We start from the raw sequence: 15549 nt of genomic DNA on the forward strand, positions 1-15549 counted from the left end.
TTAAAAAAATATTTTCAAAGTGTTTCTAATTCTGCGAGCAAATCCTTGGATGCACATTTTGCAACATAATTAGAATATGCAATTTAAGATATCCTACTAAAAATTCTACTTGTACAAAGAGTAAAGTTAAGTAGCCTAAAGGCATTTTAGCACCTAGCTGCCAAATTCCAGAGTCTGGATTATTACAAGAACATTCTGCTATCACCTCTAGCAAGAGTCTTGAAGAAAAAAAAGAGAAAAATACGTTGAAAGATTGAGAAAATAAAATCATTATACTTTGGCACCTTTTTTGGACAACTCATTAGTTTCATGTTACCATTTCTTTATCTAGTAACAATATTCAACTGAATTACTAAAAAGAAGAAATGAATTAAATACCATCTAACACTTTGTTCCCCTAATTTGAATAGTAAGTCAGTGTCATAAATATTTTCTAAGCTATACTTTATGACTCTCTTAAACTGATCTCTAAACTCTAAAATATTCTTAGTTTCCAAATAATTACCTATTCTGTATTTGCCATTTGTGTCTTTTTTCCCTAGGTAGCAGATTAAGGTCTTTTACTGAATTCTAGTAAATTGATATTTGCTTGGCATATTTATCATAACAAATACAAACAACTAAGTAATCTAAAGTCACTCGTTCCTTACTTGGAAGTTTGGTCACAAGTGATTCCCCCTTTCAAACTTTTATTTCTTATTTTACTTTTTTTTTTAAAGATTTTATTTATTCATTTCAGACACAGAGATACAGAGACAGAGAGAGAGAGAGAGAGTGAGCAGGTAGAGAGGCATAGGGAGAGGGAGAAGCAGGCTCCGTGCCGAGCCAGGAGCCCGATGTGGAACTCGATCCCAGGACCCTGGGATCATGACCTGAGCCGAAGGCAGACGCTTAACCATCTGAGCCACCCAGGCACCCCTCTTATTTTACTTTTTTGATAACAGCTTCACAGGGGCACCTGGCTTGCTCAGCCAGTAGAGTGTGTGACTCTGGATCACAGGGTCATGAGTTCAAGACCCACACTGAGCGTAGAGGTTACTGATAACAGCTTCACTGAGATATAATTCACATATCAAACTTTTTATTAGTTATGGTTCTACTTACCATAATATTTCAACTACCATCTAACTACTAAAACCAAAATCTCCCTCCATTGTTCTGTTTGTAAACCATTATCCCTTAGAACTGTGTTAGCAAAAGAAAATTGGGAGTTTTGACAAAAAATTAGAAATAATGAGTTTCTAAAGTTCTTTTCACTGTATCCAGAAGTACTACCACTTACGACACTTTCTAGGGAAAAAAATGCATTGAAAATCCTAAACGCCTGGGTGGCTCAGTCGGTTAAGCATCTGCCTTCGGCTCAGGTCATGATTCCAGGGTCCTGGGAAAGACTCCCGCATCAGGCTCCTTGCTTAGCGGGGAGCCTGCTTCTCCCTCTGCCTGCCGCTCCCCCTGCTTATTATGCTCGCTCTCTATTTCTCTCTCTCTGACATATATAAATACAATCTTTAAAGAAATCCTAAAATAAAGGGTCCTGGGATCGAGCTCCGCATCAGGCTCCCTGCTCCGCGGGAAGCCTGCTTCTCCCTCTCCTACTCTCCCTGCTCGTGTTCCCTCTCTCACTGTGTCTCTCTCTGTCAAATGAATAAATAAAATCTTTTTAAAAAAAAATTTCAAAACAACTTTTAAAATATGATTTGTTCAAAAATTTGAGGTTTTCTATTATGCAGACCAGAGAACGCCCAGCAGTCTATAAATCACTGTGAAGATGTATATTTATCTCTTTGGTAGGGAAGTGACAAGTTTAGAAATGTAACGTGTGAGCCAGCTATTTATTCTTTGAAAACTAGAAATTAAACAAGAGAATTTAAAAGCAGTATCTTGATTTTCCATTTTTCTTTTCCTTTAGGAAAATCTTATCCTTTTCATTAACAGTGAGAAAAAAGTGGGGCGCCTGGGTGGCTTAGTCAGTTTAGCGATCGACTCTTGCTTTTGGCTCAAGTCATGATCTCAGGGTCATGGGATTGAGCCCTGTGTTGAGGCTCTGCTTGGAGTCTGCTTGAGATTCTTTCCTCTTCCTTTTTCCTCCCCCTCTGCTCCTTCCCCCACTCTGTCTCTCTCAAATAAATAAATGCTGGAGGGGAAGGGGGTGGAGGGATGGAGTAACTGGGTGATGGGTATCAAGGAGGGCACATGATGTAATGAGCACCGGGTGTTGTATAAGACTGATGAATCACTGAACTCTACCTCTGAAACTAATAATATACTATATGTTAATTAAGTTTAAATAAATTTTAAAAATAAAATCTTAAAAAAAAGAAAAAAGAAAAAAAACTTCACATTCCCTAATGATGTGCCACAGCTACTTGTGTTGGTTACACAAGTTTTACTATACTGTCAAATTTTATTTTATTTTTAAGATTTTATTTGTTTGATAGAGAGAGACACAGCAAGAGAGGAAACACAAGCAGGGGAGTGGGAGACAGAGAAGCAGGCTTCCTGCGGAGCAGGGAGCCTGATGTGGGGCTCGATCCCAGGACCCTGGGATCATGACCTGAGCTGAAGGCAGCCGCTTAAAGACTGAGCCACCCAGGCACCCCTATATTGTCAAATTTTAAAAAGCAAAACATACTGTATCTATTTAAAATACCTTAAATTCAAATACTATAGATTTTAGAAATATTAAATAGTCATTTAATTCAATATGCACAAATCTCATTTGGGAGATATATATTAACCAACCACTTTGTCAAAACATCTAATAATTTTACAAACTCTTCTTCAGCTTTCTCAATCATTATCATGTCTTAATTATCTTTAGTCTTTTGATTAGATATCAGTTTCTGACTCATTCTATAAGTTTAAATTTTAACTCCTTACATTTCAGGAAGAAAACTAGCAATAACAAATAGCCTACCCATGAATAAATAAATATTTTTAGCTTGCCAGTATTTCACAATTTTCTCTGAAAAGACCAAGAAATATATTACTATATCATTATAGCAGATTTCAAAATATCACTCTCAGATTACAGAATTCCTTACTGACTGACATTTTGGTTATCTGCAGGAAAGCTAAAAACTGAAAGCCACAAAGCAATTAAATATAGAAAAATGTCTCCTAATTTTCTGATAAAATGAAGACCATAGTCTTTTGTCTATAAATACAATGAAAATGCTCTAAAACTCAATTAAAAAGTTAAGGATAATAAGAATAATATTCCTTCAAAAATTAGTCGAGATTGTAGAAATTCTATCTTATATAAATAATGTTATCTCTATACATAAATATAACATTTTTATTCTTGGAGATGAAATTTTAAAGTAGACTCCACGCCTAATGTGGGGCTTCAACTCATGACCTTGAGATCGAGTCTCATGCTCTACTGACTGAGCCAACCAGACACCCTGTGTTCTTAGAGATAAAATCTTACAGAACATGCTACAAACTACAAATATACCTACTACTAAATGAATAGCATTTTGAGTGCTTCCCAAAGGCAAAACCAAAATCTTTGAAGCAAAATAAAAACTCATGTTCATAATACATTTTTTCCAACTTTTCAAAACTGCTTATTTTCCATCAACCTTATTTCCATTTTGTTTAAGAGTCTGTGGAAGACTTCTGCTGGGCCCAGGTGAGAAAGGCCCACCTGAGTCCTAGGTGAGAGTGTTGCTTGGTTCTTTCGGGCTAGAGGAATCCTGAATTTGTGGATTATCCATATATACTTTGAGACATGCTTTAGATGTTTTTTTCTGGAAGCCTTGCATCTGCCCTAAAAATTGAATGTATTGTAGAACAGACCTATGGCCAGTGGTAGCAGAATCTGCATAGAACTATGCTCCGCGGTGTTCTGGGAAAAACCTTTCGACTTGTTGGCTATACTATTCAGTATGGCTGTATAGCTCACTGTGTTTTGAATACGTTGGTGGTGTTGTCATGTGTTCTGGACCATCAGTGGAGCCTACAATTCAAAATTCAGATATTGTCTTTGCAGAAAATCTTAGTCGACATTTTTATGGTATCCAAAGAGGTGACGTTGTGATTGCAAAAAGCCCAAGTGATCCAAAATCAACCATTTGTAAAAGAGTAATTGGTTTGGAAGGAGACAAAATTCTCACCAATAGTCCATCAGATTTCTTTAAAAGCCATAGTTATGTGCCAACAGGTCATGTTTGGTTAGAAGGTGATAATCTACAGAATTCTACAGATTCCAGGTATTATGGACCTATTCCATATGGACTAATAAGAGGACATATCTTTTTCAAGATTTGGCCTTTGAGTGATTTTGGATTTCTACGTGACAGCCCTAATGGCCACAGATTTTCTGACGATTAGCAAGCATTTATTGTTTTGATTTTTCTCTCCAAGTGAATTTATTATTGCCACTGAAACCATGTACTTACTAATAAACTATTTGCTACTTAGTTAAAAAAAAAAAAGTCTGTGGAAGAACAGCTTAAGACCACTCAGTGGTTGTTCTGACCCATTCAGTGGCCTGAACAGTGGTAGCTGCAGATCACTCTTCAGTGGCAGTCTGAGTACTCCAGTCTTCAGTAGGGAACAAACTGCTGTGAAGGCAGAGAGGGCACCTCTACACCTTTAGAAAAGTTTGTGACATCAGGTTGAGAGTACTCAACTGCTTCCACCTGCATTCCATTCACCTGCATTTCCTCCTTGGTCATAGCCTTTTCAGCAGCAGCCTACTCTCCCTTTTCAATCTCTTCAGGATCTCTGGAGAAATACAGATCAAGCATGACCTCCCATGGGTGTTCATGGGAGACAGTGCCACACATGCATAGAACTTCCGAGGCCAGCATCTACCACATCAGACCCACTGTGTGAGCTCCCTTGTTGTAAGGGATGGCAATGTCCACAGCACAGAGGAGAGTCTTACACAGAGCAATGGTAGGCACATTAACATAAGACATCTCTGTGGTGGCTGATGGTCAGCCTTGGGATCAGTGACCACCAGAAGTCATGGCTCCCAGAAAGCTGCCTGGATCTGATTAGTGGAGGTTCCAGAAGTGAAGTGGCCGGCAACAGCAGAGGTCCAGTGGCAGCAGCAAACTTCAGCACAGCTTGCCCGCCAGTATTCCAGGATGACAGACACTGACACTAGGCAGGTTTTCAACAGCAACAATGGCATGACCTGTCAGCAGAAGCTTCTCCCAGGTTCTCTTCAGATTTATGATATAGATGCCATCATTTTTCCTTTTGCAGATGCACTCTTCCATTTGGAAATTGAGGTTTGTGCCACCTAAGTGGGCTCCTGCTCCAAGGAATTTGCGGACATTCTCCTTCACTTGCAGGACATCAAGGACTCCAAGCATTGTGAAAGTTTCCTTTTAAGTCATGTATGGAACCCAGAACAATGCTATATGGACTCCTCTCTGGGTAGTGTGGAAAGGGCATAATATATTTAAATCACAAACTATGGCACTCATTATGCAGTCAGTTTAACAAGGTATGACATCTCAACAACTGAAAAACATAAACTCTTTTTTTTTCTTTGAAGAGATATAAAGTCATGGATACTCCATGGAGTCCCTCTCTTCAGATAAGGTCTTTGTACAACAGCTCTCATTAATGACAGTGCAGATGTGCTGACATCCTTGGAGTTTTTCATTAGGATTTAAACTAGCTGCACCCTATCTCATGGGACTTTTCTTTGATGAGCTGCATTTTCCCTCTTCCTTGTACTATCCATCGTGTTACTAATGATTAGAACTGAAACAGACTTAATTACAGTAACTTCCAAATAAGGTAATAAATACAGTTCTTTGTTCAGTCAACTGTGATTGTCCATGAAAATCACAGGAGTGTTTAAAACAAGAGGCACAGGATTCTATTAAATTATGTTCTAGGACCTAAGCTTTTTTTATATAGGTATTTATAGGACAACTTATATTTAGAAAATTGATTATAATTTCAGCAAAATGAACTTTGTTCTTCCACGTGGGACTCAAAATGGCAATACCTGAAACATTGTGATTAACAAGTATAGTATATATAGTACCTGTTCATTTTGAAACAATGAAAGAGTATTGCTTCTATTAGAACTGAGCAAAGAAAGATCAAAGTAAATTTGTGAGATGTAACTACAGGTTCAGCCAAGAGCAGGAGAGGAATACCCTCTCACTTTTTTACACATTTCTCAATGTGTATTTAGTTATTGAGATATTGCTTAGTTACTGAACTACTTTGTCACCTTAAAGCTTATTTTTAAAAATTTTAATTCCAGTAGAGTTAACAGTGTTAATATTAGTTTTAGGTATACAATATGGTGATTCAACAATTCCATATATCACCCGGTGCTCATAACGATGTGTGTACTCCTTAATCCCCATCACCTATTTCACCCATCCCCCTACTCACCTCTCTTCTAGTAACCATCAGTTTGTTCTCTATAGTTGTCAGTTTCTTGGTTTACCTCTCTTATTTCCCCCTTTGTTTGCTTACTTAAATTCCACATATGAGTGAAATCATATGGTATTTGTCTTTCTCATACTGAGTGACTTCACTTAGCATTGTACTCTAGCTCCACCCATGTCATTGCAAATGGCAAGATTTCATTCTTTTTATGGCTAAATATCCATTATACACACACACACCCCACATCTTCTTTAAAGTTTTTTTTAAGATTTTATTATTTTCTTGACAGAGAGATAGAGAGCACAAGTAGGCAGAGAGGCAGGCAGAGGGAGAGGGAGAAAGCAGGCTCCCCGCTGAGCAGGGAGCCCAACGTGGGGCTTGATCCTAGGACGCTGGGATCATGACCTGAGCTGAAGGCAGCTGCTTAATTGACTGAGCCACCCAGGTGCCCCACACACCCCACATCTTATCAATTCATGTATCAATGGACATTTGGGCTGCTTCCATAATTTGGCTATTGTAAATAAAGCTGCTATAAACATTGGGGTGTATGTATCCCTTTGAACTAGTGTTTTTGTATTTTGGGGGTAAATACCCAGTAGCGTGATTACTCGGTCATATGGTAATTCTATTTTTAACTTTTTGAGGAACCTCCATACTGTTTTCCAGAGTGGCTATACCAGTTTGCATTCCCACCAACAGCACAAGAGTGCAAGATCCCATCACATCCTTGCCAACACTTGTTGTTGCTTATGTTTTTTATTTTAGCCATTCTAACAGATATGAGGTGATAACCTCATTGTGGTTTGATTTGCATTTCCCTGATGATGAGTGATGTTGAACATCTTTTCATGTGTCTGTTTGCCATCTGGATATCTTCTTTGGAGAAATGCGTGTCCATATCTTCTGCCCATTTTTTAATCGGATGATTTGTTTTTTGGGTATTGAGTTTTATAAGTTCTTTATATATTTTGGATACTAACTTTTTATCAGATATGTCATTTGTGAATATCTTCTCCCATTCTGTAGGTTGCCTTTTAGTTTTGTTGATTGTTTCCTTTGCTGTGAAGAATTAAAGGCTACTTTCTTGCGTAGGTTTTTTTTCCCCAACTTTTTTTTTCAAAGTTGCCTGCTGCTAATTAGACAAGTTAATATTGATACAAAGAGCATATATTATTTTTTAAAGATTTATTTATTTATTATAGAGAGAAAGGAAAAGGGAGAAAAAGAGAATCTCAAGCAGACTCCCCGCTGAGCAGAGAGCCCAACGTGGGACTCAGTCTCACCACCTGGAGATCATGACCTGAGCCAAAATCAAGAGTTGGACACTTAACCGACTGAGCCTCCTAGGTGCCCCAAGAGCATATGTTATTTAACACATATATTATGTAGTTATTGAGCTAGTTGGTGAAAAATGTTGTTTCTCAAGTTCATTTTGCTATGTTAATTTACTAATCTAAAAGAAATCTACAGAGCAGTCTTTCAGACCTTCTATTTTTGTGTTTATAATCAGCTAAGGTGAAGGCAGTTCTATTGTTTTTGGAAATACTCATTTTATGAGTTAGAAGGACATATATCATATTCATAAGAGGTTGCCTTTTTGAACAAAGGGGAATGAGACAAAGAAGGGGGGAAAAGATAAAGGGTACTTTAGCTTTATTCATGCTTTATTACTTTTATATAAAATATGGATTTTTTTTAAAGATTTTACTTATTTGAGAAAGAGAGTGAGCACACGAGCAGGGGCAGAGGGAAAGTGAGAAGCAGACTCCCCCGCTGAGCAGGGAGCCCGACACAGGGCTTGATCCCAGGATCCTGGCATCATGACCTGAACCAAAGGCAGATGCTTAACCAACTGAGCCACCCAGGTGCCCCTATTTATTTATTTATTTTTTAACATCTACTATGTGCTATTCGAGGAAATTTTTCTAAAGAGCTTCAGAGTAGAAGCCAGGTATTCATCTGTATAGTTTACAATTTGAATTTTAAGGTCCTAATTTATAAGTAGTTCTTAAAACTTGTTGCTAGAATTATAGTCCTTTCTTCACATAGGAGTCAGAGTTGATCTCTTCAATGGTAAATCAGATCATGTTACTTCCTTGCTTTAAAAAAAAAAAATTCAAACTCCCTATAGAAGTCACAAAGGCCCTATGAGAGTCTGACTTGACTCCTGCCTAACTTCTCCAGCTTTATATCTGGTTACCCTCTTCCTTATCTACAAAGCTTCAACTACAGTAGCAGCTCTCTATTCCCTCAGAGCTTCTACCCTTCTATCTGGACCCCTGCCCCCACATATCTCATGTGGCCAGATCCTTTTGAATTCCTTTAGGTCTAATCTTAAATGCTCTTTGGTAATTGCAGTTAAGGAAACTGATACTCAGAAAAGAAGAAATACTATTTCCGACCAATATTTAAATTTAGAAAGTGTTTAGTGGGAAAACAAGATCCATCTATATGTTGCCTAAAAAGACATATTTCAGACCTAAAGACACCTGCAGATTGAAAGTGAGGGGATGGAGAAACATTTCTCACACAGATATCAAAAAAAGCCAGAGCAGCAATACTTATATTGGACAAAACAGACTTTAAAACAAAGACTGTAACAAGAGACAAAGAAGGACACTATATAATAATAAAGGGGACAATCCAACAAGAAAATATAATAATTCTAAGTATTTATGCACCCAATATGGGAGCACCCAAATACATAAAACAGTTAATAACAAACATAAAGTAACTAATCAATAGTAATACAATAATAGTAGGGGATTTTAATACCACACTTCTATCAAGGGACAAATCATCCAAACAGAAAATCAACAAGGAAACAGTGGATTTGAATGACCCTGGATCAGAAGGATTTAACAGATATATTCAGAACATTCCATCCTAAAATAACAGAACACACATTCTTTTCAAGTGCAATAGAACATTCTCCAGAATAGTTCACATATTGGGCCACAAAACAAATCTCAACAAATTCAAAAAGATCAAAGTCATACCAAGCATCTTTTCTGACCCAATGTTATGAAACTAGAAATCAACTACATGAAAAATTCTGGAAAAAGCACAAATACATGGAGGTTAAATAACATGCTACTAAGCAATGAAGAGTCAACCAAGAAATCAAAGAAGAAATAAAAAATTACATGGAAACCAATGAAAATGAAGATACAACAATACAAAATCTTTGGGATGCAACAAAAGCAATTCTAAGAGGGAAGTTTATAGCAATACAGACTTACCTCAAGAAGCAAGGAAAATCTCAGGTAAACAACCTAACCTTACACCTAAAGGAGCTAGAAAAAGAACAAATAAAACCTAAAAGCAGAAGTAGGAAGGAATAATAAAAATTAGAGCAGAAATAAATGTAGAGAAACTAAAGAAACAATAGAACAGATCAAAGAAACCAGGAGCTGGTTCTTTGAAAAGATCAAAAAAATTGGGATTCATCAAAACACACACACACACACACACACACACACACACACACACACACACACACACAAAGGACTCAAATAAACAAAATCACAAATGAAAAAGAAAAAATAACACCACAAGAATACAATTACAAGAGAGTGTTATGAAAAATCATATGCCAACAAATTGCATAACCTAGAAGAAATTGATAAATTCCTAGAAACATAACTTACCAAAACTGAAACAGGAAAAAATAGAAAATTTGAACATGGAGATCATGACCAAAATGAACTTGAACCAGTAATCAAAAAACTCCCAACAAAAAAAGTCCAGGACCAGACAGTTTCACAGGCATATTTTACCAAACATTTTAAAAAAGGAGCTTATACCTAGTCTTCTCAAACTATTCCAAAAAACAGAAGAGGAAGGATCCCTGGATGGCTTAGTTGGTTAAGCGTCTGCCTTCAGCTTAGATCATGATCCCAGAGTCCTGGGATTGAGTCCCACATTGGGGGGGGGGCGGTCCTCACTCAGTGGGGAACCTGCTTCTCTCTCTACCTGCTGCTCCCCCTGCTTATTCTCTCTCTCTCTGACAAATAAATAAAATGTTTAAAAACAAACAAAAAATAGAAGAGGAAAGAAAACTTCCAAATTCATTCTACAAAACCAGTATTACCCAATACCAAAACCAGATAAAGACACCACAGGAAAAGAGACTACAGGCCAATATTTCTGATGAACATAGATGCAAAAAGCTTCAACAAAATACTAGCAAACCAAATCCAACAATACATTGAAAAAATCATTCACCACAATCAAGTGGGATTTTTTTCCTGGGTTACAAGGGTGATTCAGATTTTGCAAATCAATCAACATTGATATGTCCATCAACAGGAGAAAGGATAAAAACCACATAATCATTTCAGTAGATGCAGAAAAAGCATTTGACAAAGTACATCATCTATTCATGATAAAGATCCTCAACAAGGTAGGTTTAGAGGGAACATATCTCAACATAATAAAGGCCTTATATGAAAATCCCACAATGAACATCATACTCAATGCGGAAAATCCCACAGGGAACATCATACTCAATGGGGAGCTTTTTCCCTAAGGTCAAGAACAGGACAAGGATGTCCACTCTCACCACTTTTATTCAACATAGTACTAGAAGTCCTAGCTATAGTGATCAGACAACAAAGAGAAATAAAACCATCCAAATCAGCAAGGAAGAAGTAAAAGTTTCACTATTTGTAAATGATATGATACTATATATAGAAAAACCCAAGAGTCCACCAAAAAACTACTAGAACTATAAATGAATTCAACAAAATTGGAAGATACAGAAATCTGTTGCATTTCTATACATCAATAATGAAGCCACAGAAGGAGAAATTAAGAAAATAATCCCATTTATAATTGCACCAAAAAGAATAAAATACCTAGGAATAAACTTAAAGAGGTAAAAGATCTGTACTCTGAAAACTATAAAACACTTATGAAAGAAATTGAAGATGACATAAAGAAATGAAAAGACATTCCATGCTCATGAATTGGAAGAACAAATATTGTTAAAATGTCTATACTACCAAAAGCAAACTATACATTAATGTGATCCCTATCAAAATACCAATAGCATTTTTCACAGAAGTGGAACAAACAATCCTAAAATTTGTATGGAATCACAAAAGACCCCAAAAAGCCAAAGCAATGAAAAAGAAAAACAAAACTGGAGGTAATCACAATTCCAGATTTCAAGTTATATTACAAAACTGTAGTAACCAAAACAGTATGGTGTTGGCACAAAAATAAACAGATCAATGGAACAGAATAGAAAACCTAGAAATGAACCCACAATTATATGGTCAATTAACCTGCAGCAAAGCAGGAAAGGATATCCAATGGGAAAAAGAAAGCCTCTTCAACAAGGGGTGTTAGAAAACTGGACAGCAGCATGCAAAAGAATGAAACTGGACCACTTTCTTACACCATACATTAAAATAGATTAAAGACCTAAATGTGAGAACTGAAACCATAAAAATCCTAGAAGAGAACACAGGCAGTAACTTCTGTGACATCAGCTGTAGTAATATTTTTCTAATTATGTCTCCTGCGACAAGGGAATTAAAGCAAAAATAAACTACTGGGACTACATCAAAATGAAAATCTTCTGCACAGCAAAGAAAACAATCAACAAAACTAAAACGCAACCTACAGAATGGGAGAAGATATTTGCAAATGACATATCCAATAAAAGGTTACTATCCAAAACATATAAAGAACTTAAAAAACTCAACACCCAAAAAACAAATAATCCAATTAAAAAGTGTGAAATGAAATCACTGACATAATGCAGTAATTTATCAGTTTGTATGTTATATATGAGATCTCTGTTAGGTGAGGAAAAAGAATACTAATATAGAATCTAAATAAATACTGTATTCTTATATACTTAGAACACAGTCAACTCTTGCTTTCAGAGACAATTCCTTTATTTGGGGGCAGAACTAAAGATATTTGACCCAGAAATTTTTTCCCACTGACCAGGGAGACATTCTTACCTCACTCTTCGTTAGAATTATTGAATGCCTATGGCCTTTGCTCTAGAACAAATTATTAGTGTATCAGGTATTAACACTATAGAGACACATAAACCTAACGTTATATTTGAACTGTCTTATTTATCTTCAAAATCCCTTGGGTATGGAACCACAAAAGACCCCGAATAGCCAGAGCAATGTTGAAAAAGAAAACCAAAGCTGGCGGCATCACAATTCCAGACTTCAAGCTCTGTTACAAAGCTGTAATCATCAAGACAGTATGGTACTGGCACAAAAACAGACACATAGATCAATGGAACAGAATCGAGAGCCCAGAAATGGACCCTCAACTCTATGGTTAACTAATCTTCGACAAAGCAGGAAAGAATGTCCAATGGAAAAAAGACAGTCTCTTCAACAAATGGTGTTGGGAAAATTGGACAGTCACATGCAGAAGAATGAAACTGGACCATTTCCTTACACCACACACACAAATAGACTCAAAATGGTTGAAAGACCTAAATGTGAGACAGGAGTCCATCAAAATCCTAAAGGAGAACACAGGCAGCAACCTCCTCAACCTCAGACGCAGCAACTTCTTCCTGGAAACATTGCCAAAGGCAAGGGAAGCAAGGGCAAAAATGAACTATTGGGACTTCATCAAGATAAAAAGCTTTGCACAGCAAAAAAAAAAAAAAAAGTCAACAAAACCAAAAGACAACCGACAGAATGGGAGAAGATATTTGCAAATGACATATCAGATAAAGGGCTAGTATCCAAAATCTATAAAGAACTTATTAAACTCAACACCCAAAGAACAAACGATCCAATCAAGAAATGGGCAGAAGACATGAACAGACATTTTTCCAAAGAGGACATCCAAATGGCCAACAGACACATGAAAAAGTGCTCAACATTGCTCGGCATCAGGGAAATCCAAATCAAAACCTCAACGAGATACCCCCTCACACCAGTCAGAATGGCTAAAACTAACAAGTCAGGAAACGACAGATGTTGGCGGGGATGTGGAGAAAGGGGAACCCTCCTACACTGTCGGTGGGAATGCAAGCTGGTGCAGCCTCTCTGGAAAACAGTATGGAGGTTCCTCAAACAGTTGAAAATAGAGCCAGCGTCTGGAATCATGACCTGAGCTAAAGGCAGATGCTTAATGACTGAGCCACCCAGGCACCTTATTCATTTGAGAGCGAGAGAGCGCATGCGCAAGTGAGGGGCGGGGCAGAGGGGAAAGGAGAGGGAGAGAATCTCAAAGAGACTCCCCACTTAGCACGGAGTCCATTACAGGTTCCATCTTGTGACCCTGAGGTCATGACCTGAGTTGAAACCAAGAGTTGGATGTTTAATGGACTGAGCCAGCCAGGTGCCCCTAGTCCCACTTGTTTATTTTTGCTTTTGCTTTTGGAGTCAGATCCAAGAATTCATTACAAGACAAATGTCAAGGAGCTTACTGCTTATGTTTTCTTCTAGGAGTTTTATGGTTTCAGGTCTTCCATTCAAGTCTATAATCTATTTTGAGTTAGTTTTTGTGGATGGTGGAAGATAGGGCTTTAGTTTCATTCTTTTTTTTTTGTAAGTAAACTCTATGCCCAACATGGGGCTTGAACTCATAACCCTGAGATCAAGAGTCACATGGTCTACCAAATGAGCCAGTCAGGCGCCCTGTTAGTTTCATTCTTTTGCATGTAGCTGTCCAGTTTTCCCAACACCATTTATTGAAGAGATTATTCTTGCTTCCTTTGTCCTAAATTGATTGACCATATATACACAGGTTTATTTCTGGGTTCTCTGTTAAGTTCCGTTGATCTGTGTATCTGTTTTTATGCCAATACTATACTATTTAAAAAAATTTTTATTATAGTTGACATACTTTATTAGTTTCAAGTGTACAACATAGTGATTCGATAATTATATACATAATGAAATGCTCACCACAATAGGTACAATTACCCTCTGTCACCATACACAATTATATTTTTTTCAATGGAAAGAAATAGTTTTAATTATATAGTTTTATAATTAATATTTAAAGGCATACATGGACTAGTATTGCTCTCATTTTCCTTCTACCCCCCATTCCTGTTCCTTTGTATCCTTCCAGCGTTTCTTCATATATATATGAAAGCAGATACAGATAAACATTATCTATATTATTGACTATATTCCCATGTGTATTTCTAATCCCCTTGATTTTTGTATTTTGTAACTAGAAGTTTATAGCTCTTAATTCCCTTACCTATTTCGTATCCCCCACTCACCTCCCCTCTGGCAACTACCAATTTGTTCTCTGTATTTGTTAGTCTGTTTCTGTTTGTGTGTGTGTGTTTGGTTTTTTTTTAAGATTTTATTTATTTATTTGACAGAGAGAGACACAGTGAGAGAAGGAACACAAGCAGGGGGGAGTGGGAGAGGAAGAAGCAGGCTTCCTGCAGAGCAGGGAGCCCGATGCGGGGCTCGATCCCAGGACGCCGGGATCATGACCTGAGCCGAAGGCAGATGCTTAATGACTGAGCCACCCAGGCGCCCCATGTGTGTTGTTTTTTAGATTCCACATGTAAGTGAAATATGGTATTAGTCTTTTTTCTTTTAAGATTTTATTTATTTGAGAGAGAAAGAGAGCATGAGTGGGAGGGGCAGAAGGAAAGAGAAAGAATCCCAAGCGGACTCCATGCTCAGCATGGAGCCTGACATGGGGCTCGATCTAATCACCCTGAGATCTTGACCTGGGCTGAAACCCAAGAGTTGGATGCTCAACTGACTGCACCACCCAAGCACCCCAGTATTAGTCTTCCTTTGACTTATTTCACTTAGCATTATAACTTCTAGGTCCCTCCATGTTATCACGAATGGCAAGATTTCTTTTTGGGGGTGGGGACTGAGTTAATATTCAAATCCTTCTCAGGACATCTGAACAATTTTTAATTAGATTTTTTGGGTTTTGTTATTTTTGAGTGGTGGTTTTGGTGTTGAGTTCTAGTTCTTTATGTGTTTTGGATATCTGCCCCTTATCAGATATATCATTTGCATATGTCTTCTCCTGTTCATAGGTTGCCTTTTCGTTTTGTTGATGGTTTCTTTCACTGTGCAAAAGCTTTGTAGTCTGATGTAGTCCCAGTAATTTCATTTTGCTTTTGTTTCCCTTGCCTGATGAGACAGATCCAGAAAAATATTGCTAAGGCCATTGTCCAAGAGATTACGG

The 15549-nt window shown here is 37.4% G+C and overlaps 2 protein-coding genes across 2 annotated transcripts in view; one reads left to right on the plus strand and one right to left on the minus strand.

The window, feature by feature from the left end:
* PPM1E (protein phosphatase, Mg2+/Mn2+ dependent 1E) overlaps positions 1-15549 on the minus strand; it is a 184706-nt gene that overhangs the window by 82169 nt on the left and 86988 nt on the right. The window lies entirely within an intron of this gene.
* Positions 3678-4420, plus strand: LOC113908010 (mitochondrial inner membrane protease subunit 1-like). The gene is given in 2 exon segments (XM_035724825.1): positions 3678-3911; positions 3914-4420. Coding segments are annotated over 2 exon segments (498 nt in total). The 5' UTR covers positions 3678-3838; the 3' UTR covers positions 4339-4420.

This window comes from Zalophus californianus, chromosome 16 (assembly GCF_009762305.2).
Source record: "Zalophus californianus isolate mZalCal1 chromosome 16, mZalCal1.pri.v2, whole genome shotgun sequence".
Taxonomy (NCBI): domain Eukaryota; kingdom Metazoa; phylum Chordata; class Mammalia; order Carnivora; family Otariidae; genus Zalophus; species Zalophus californianus.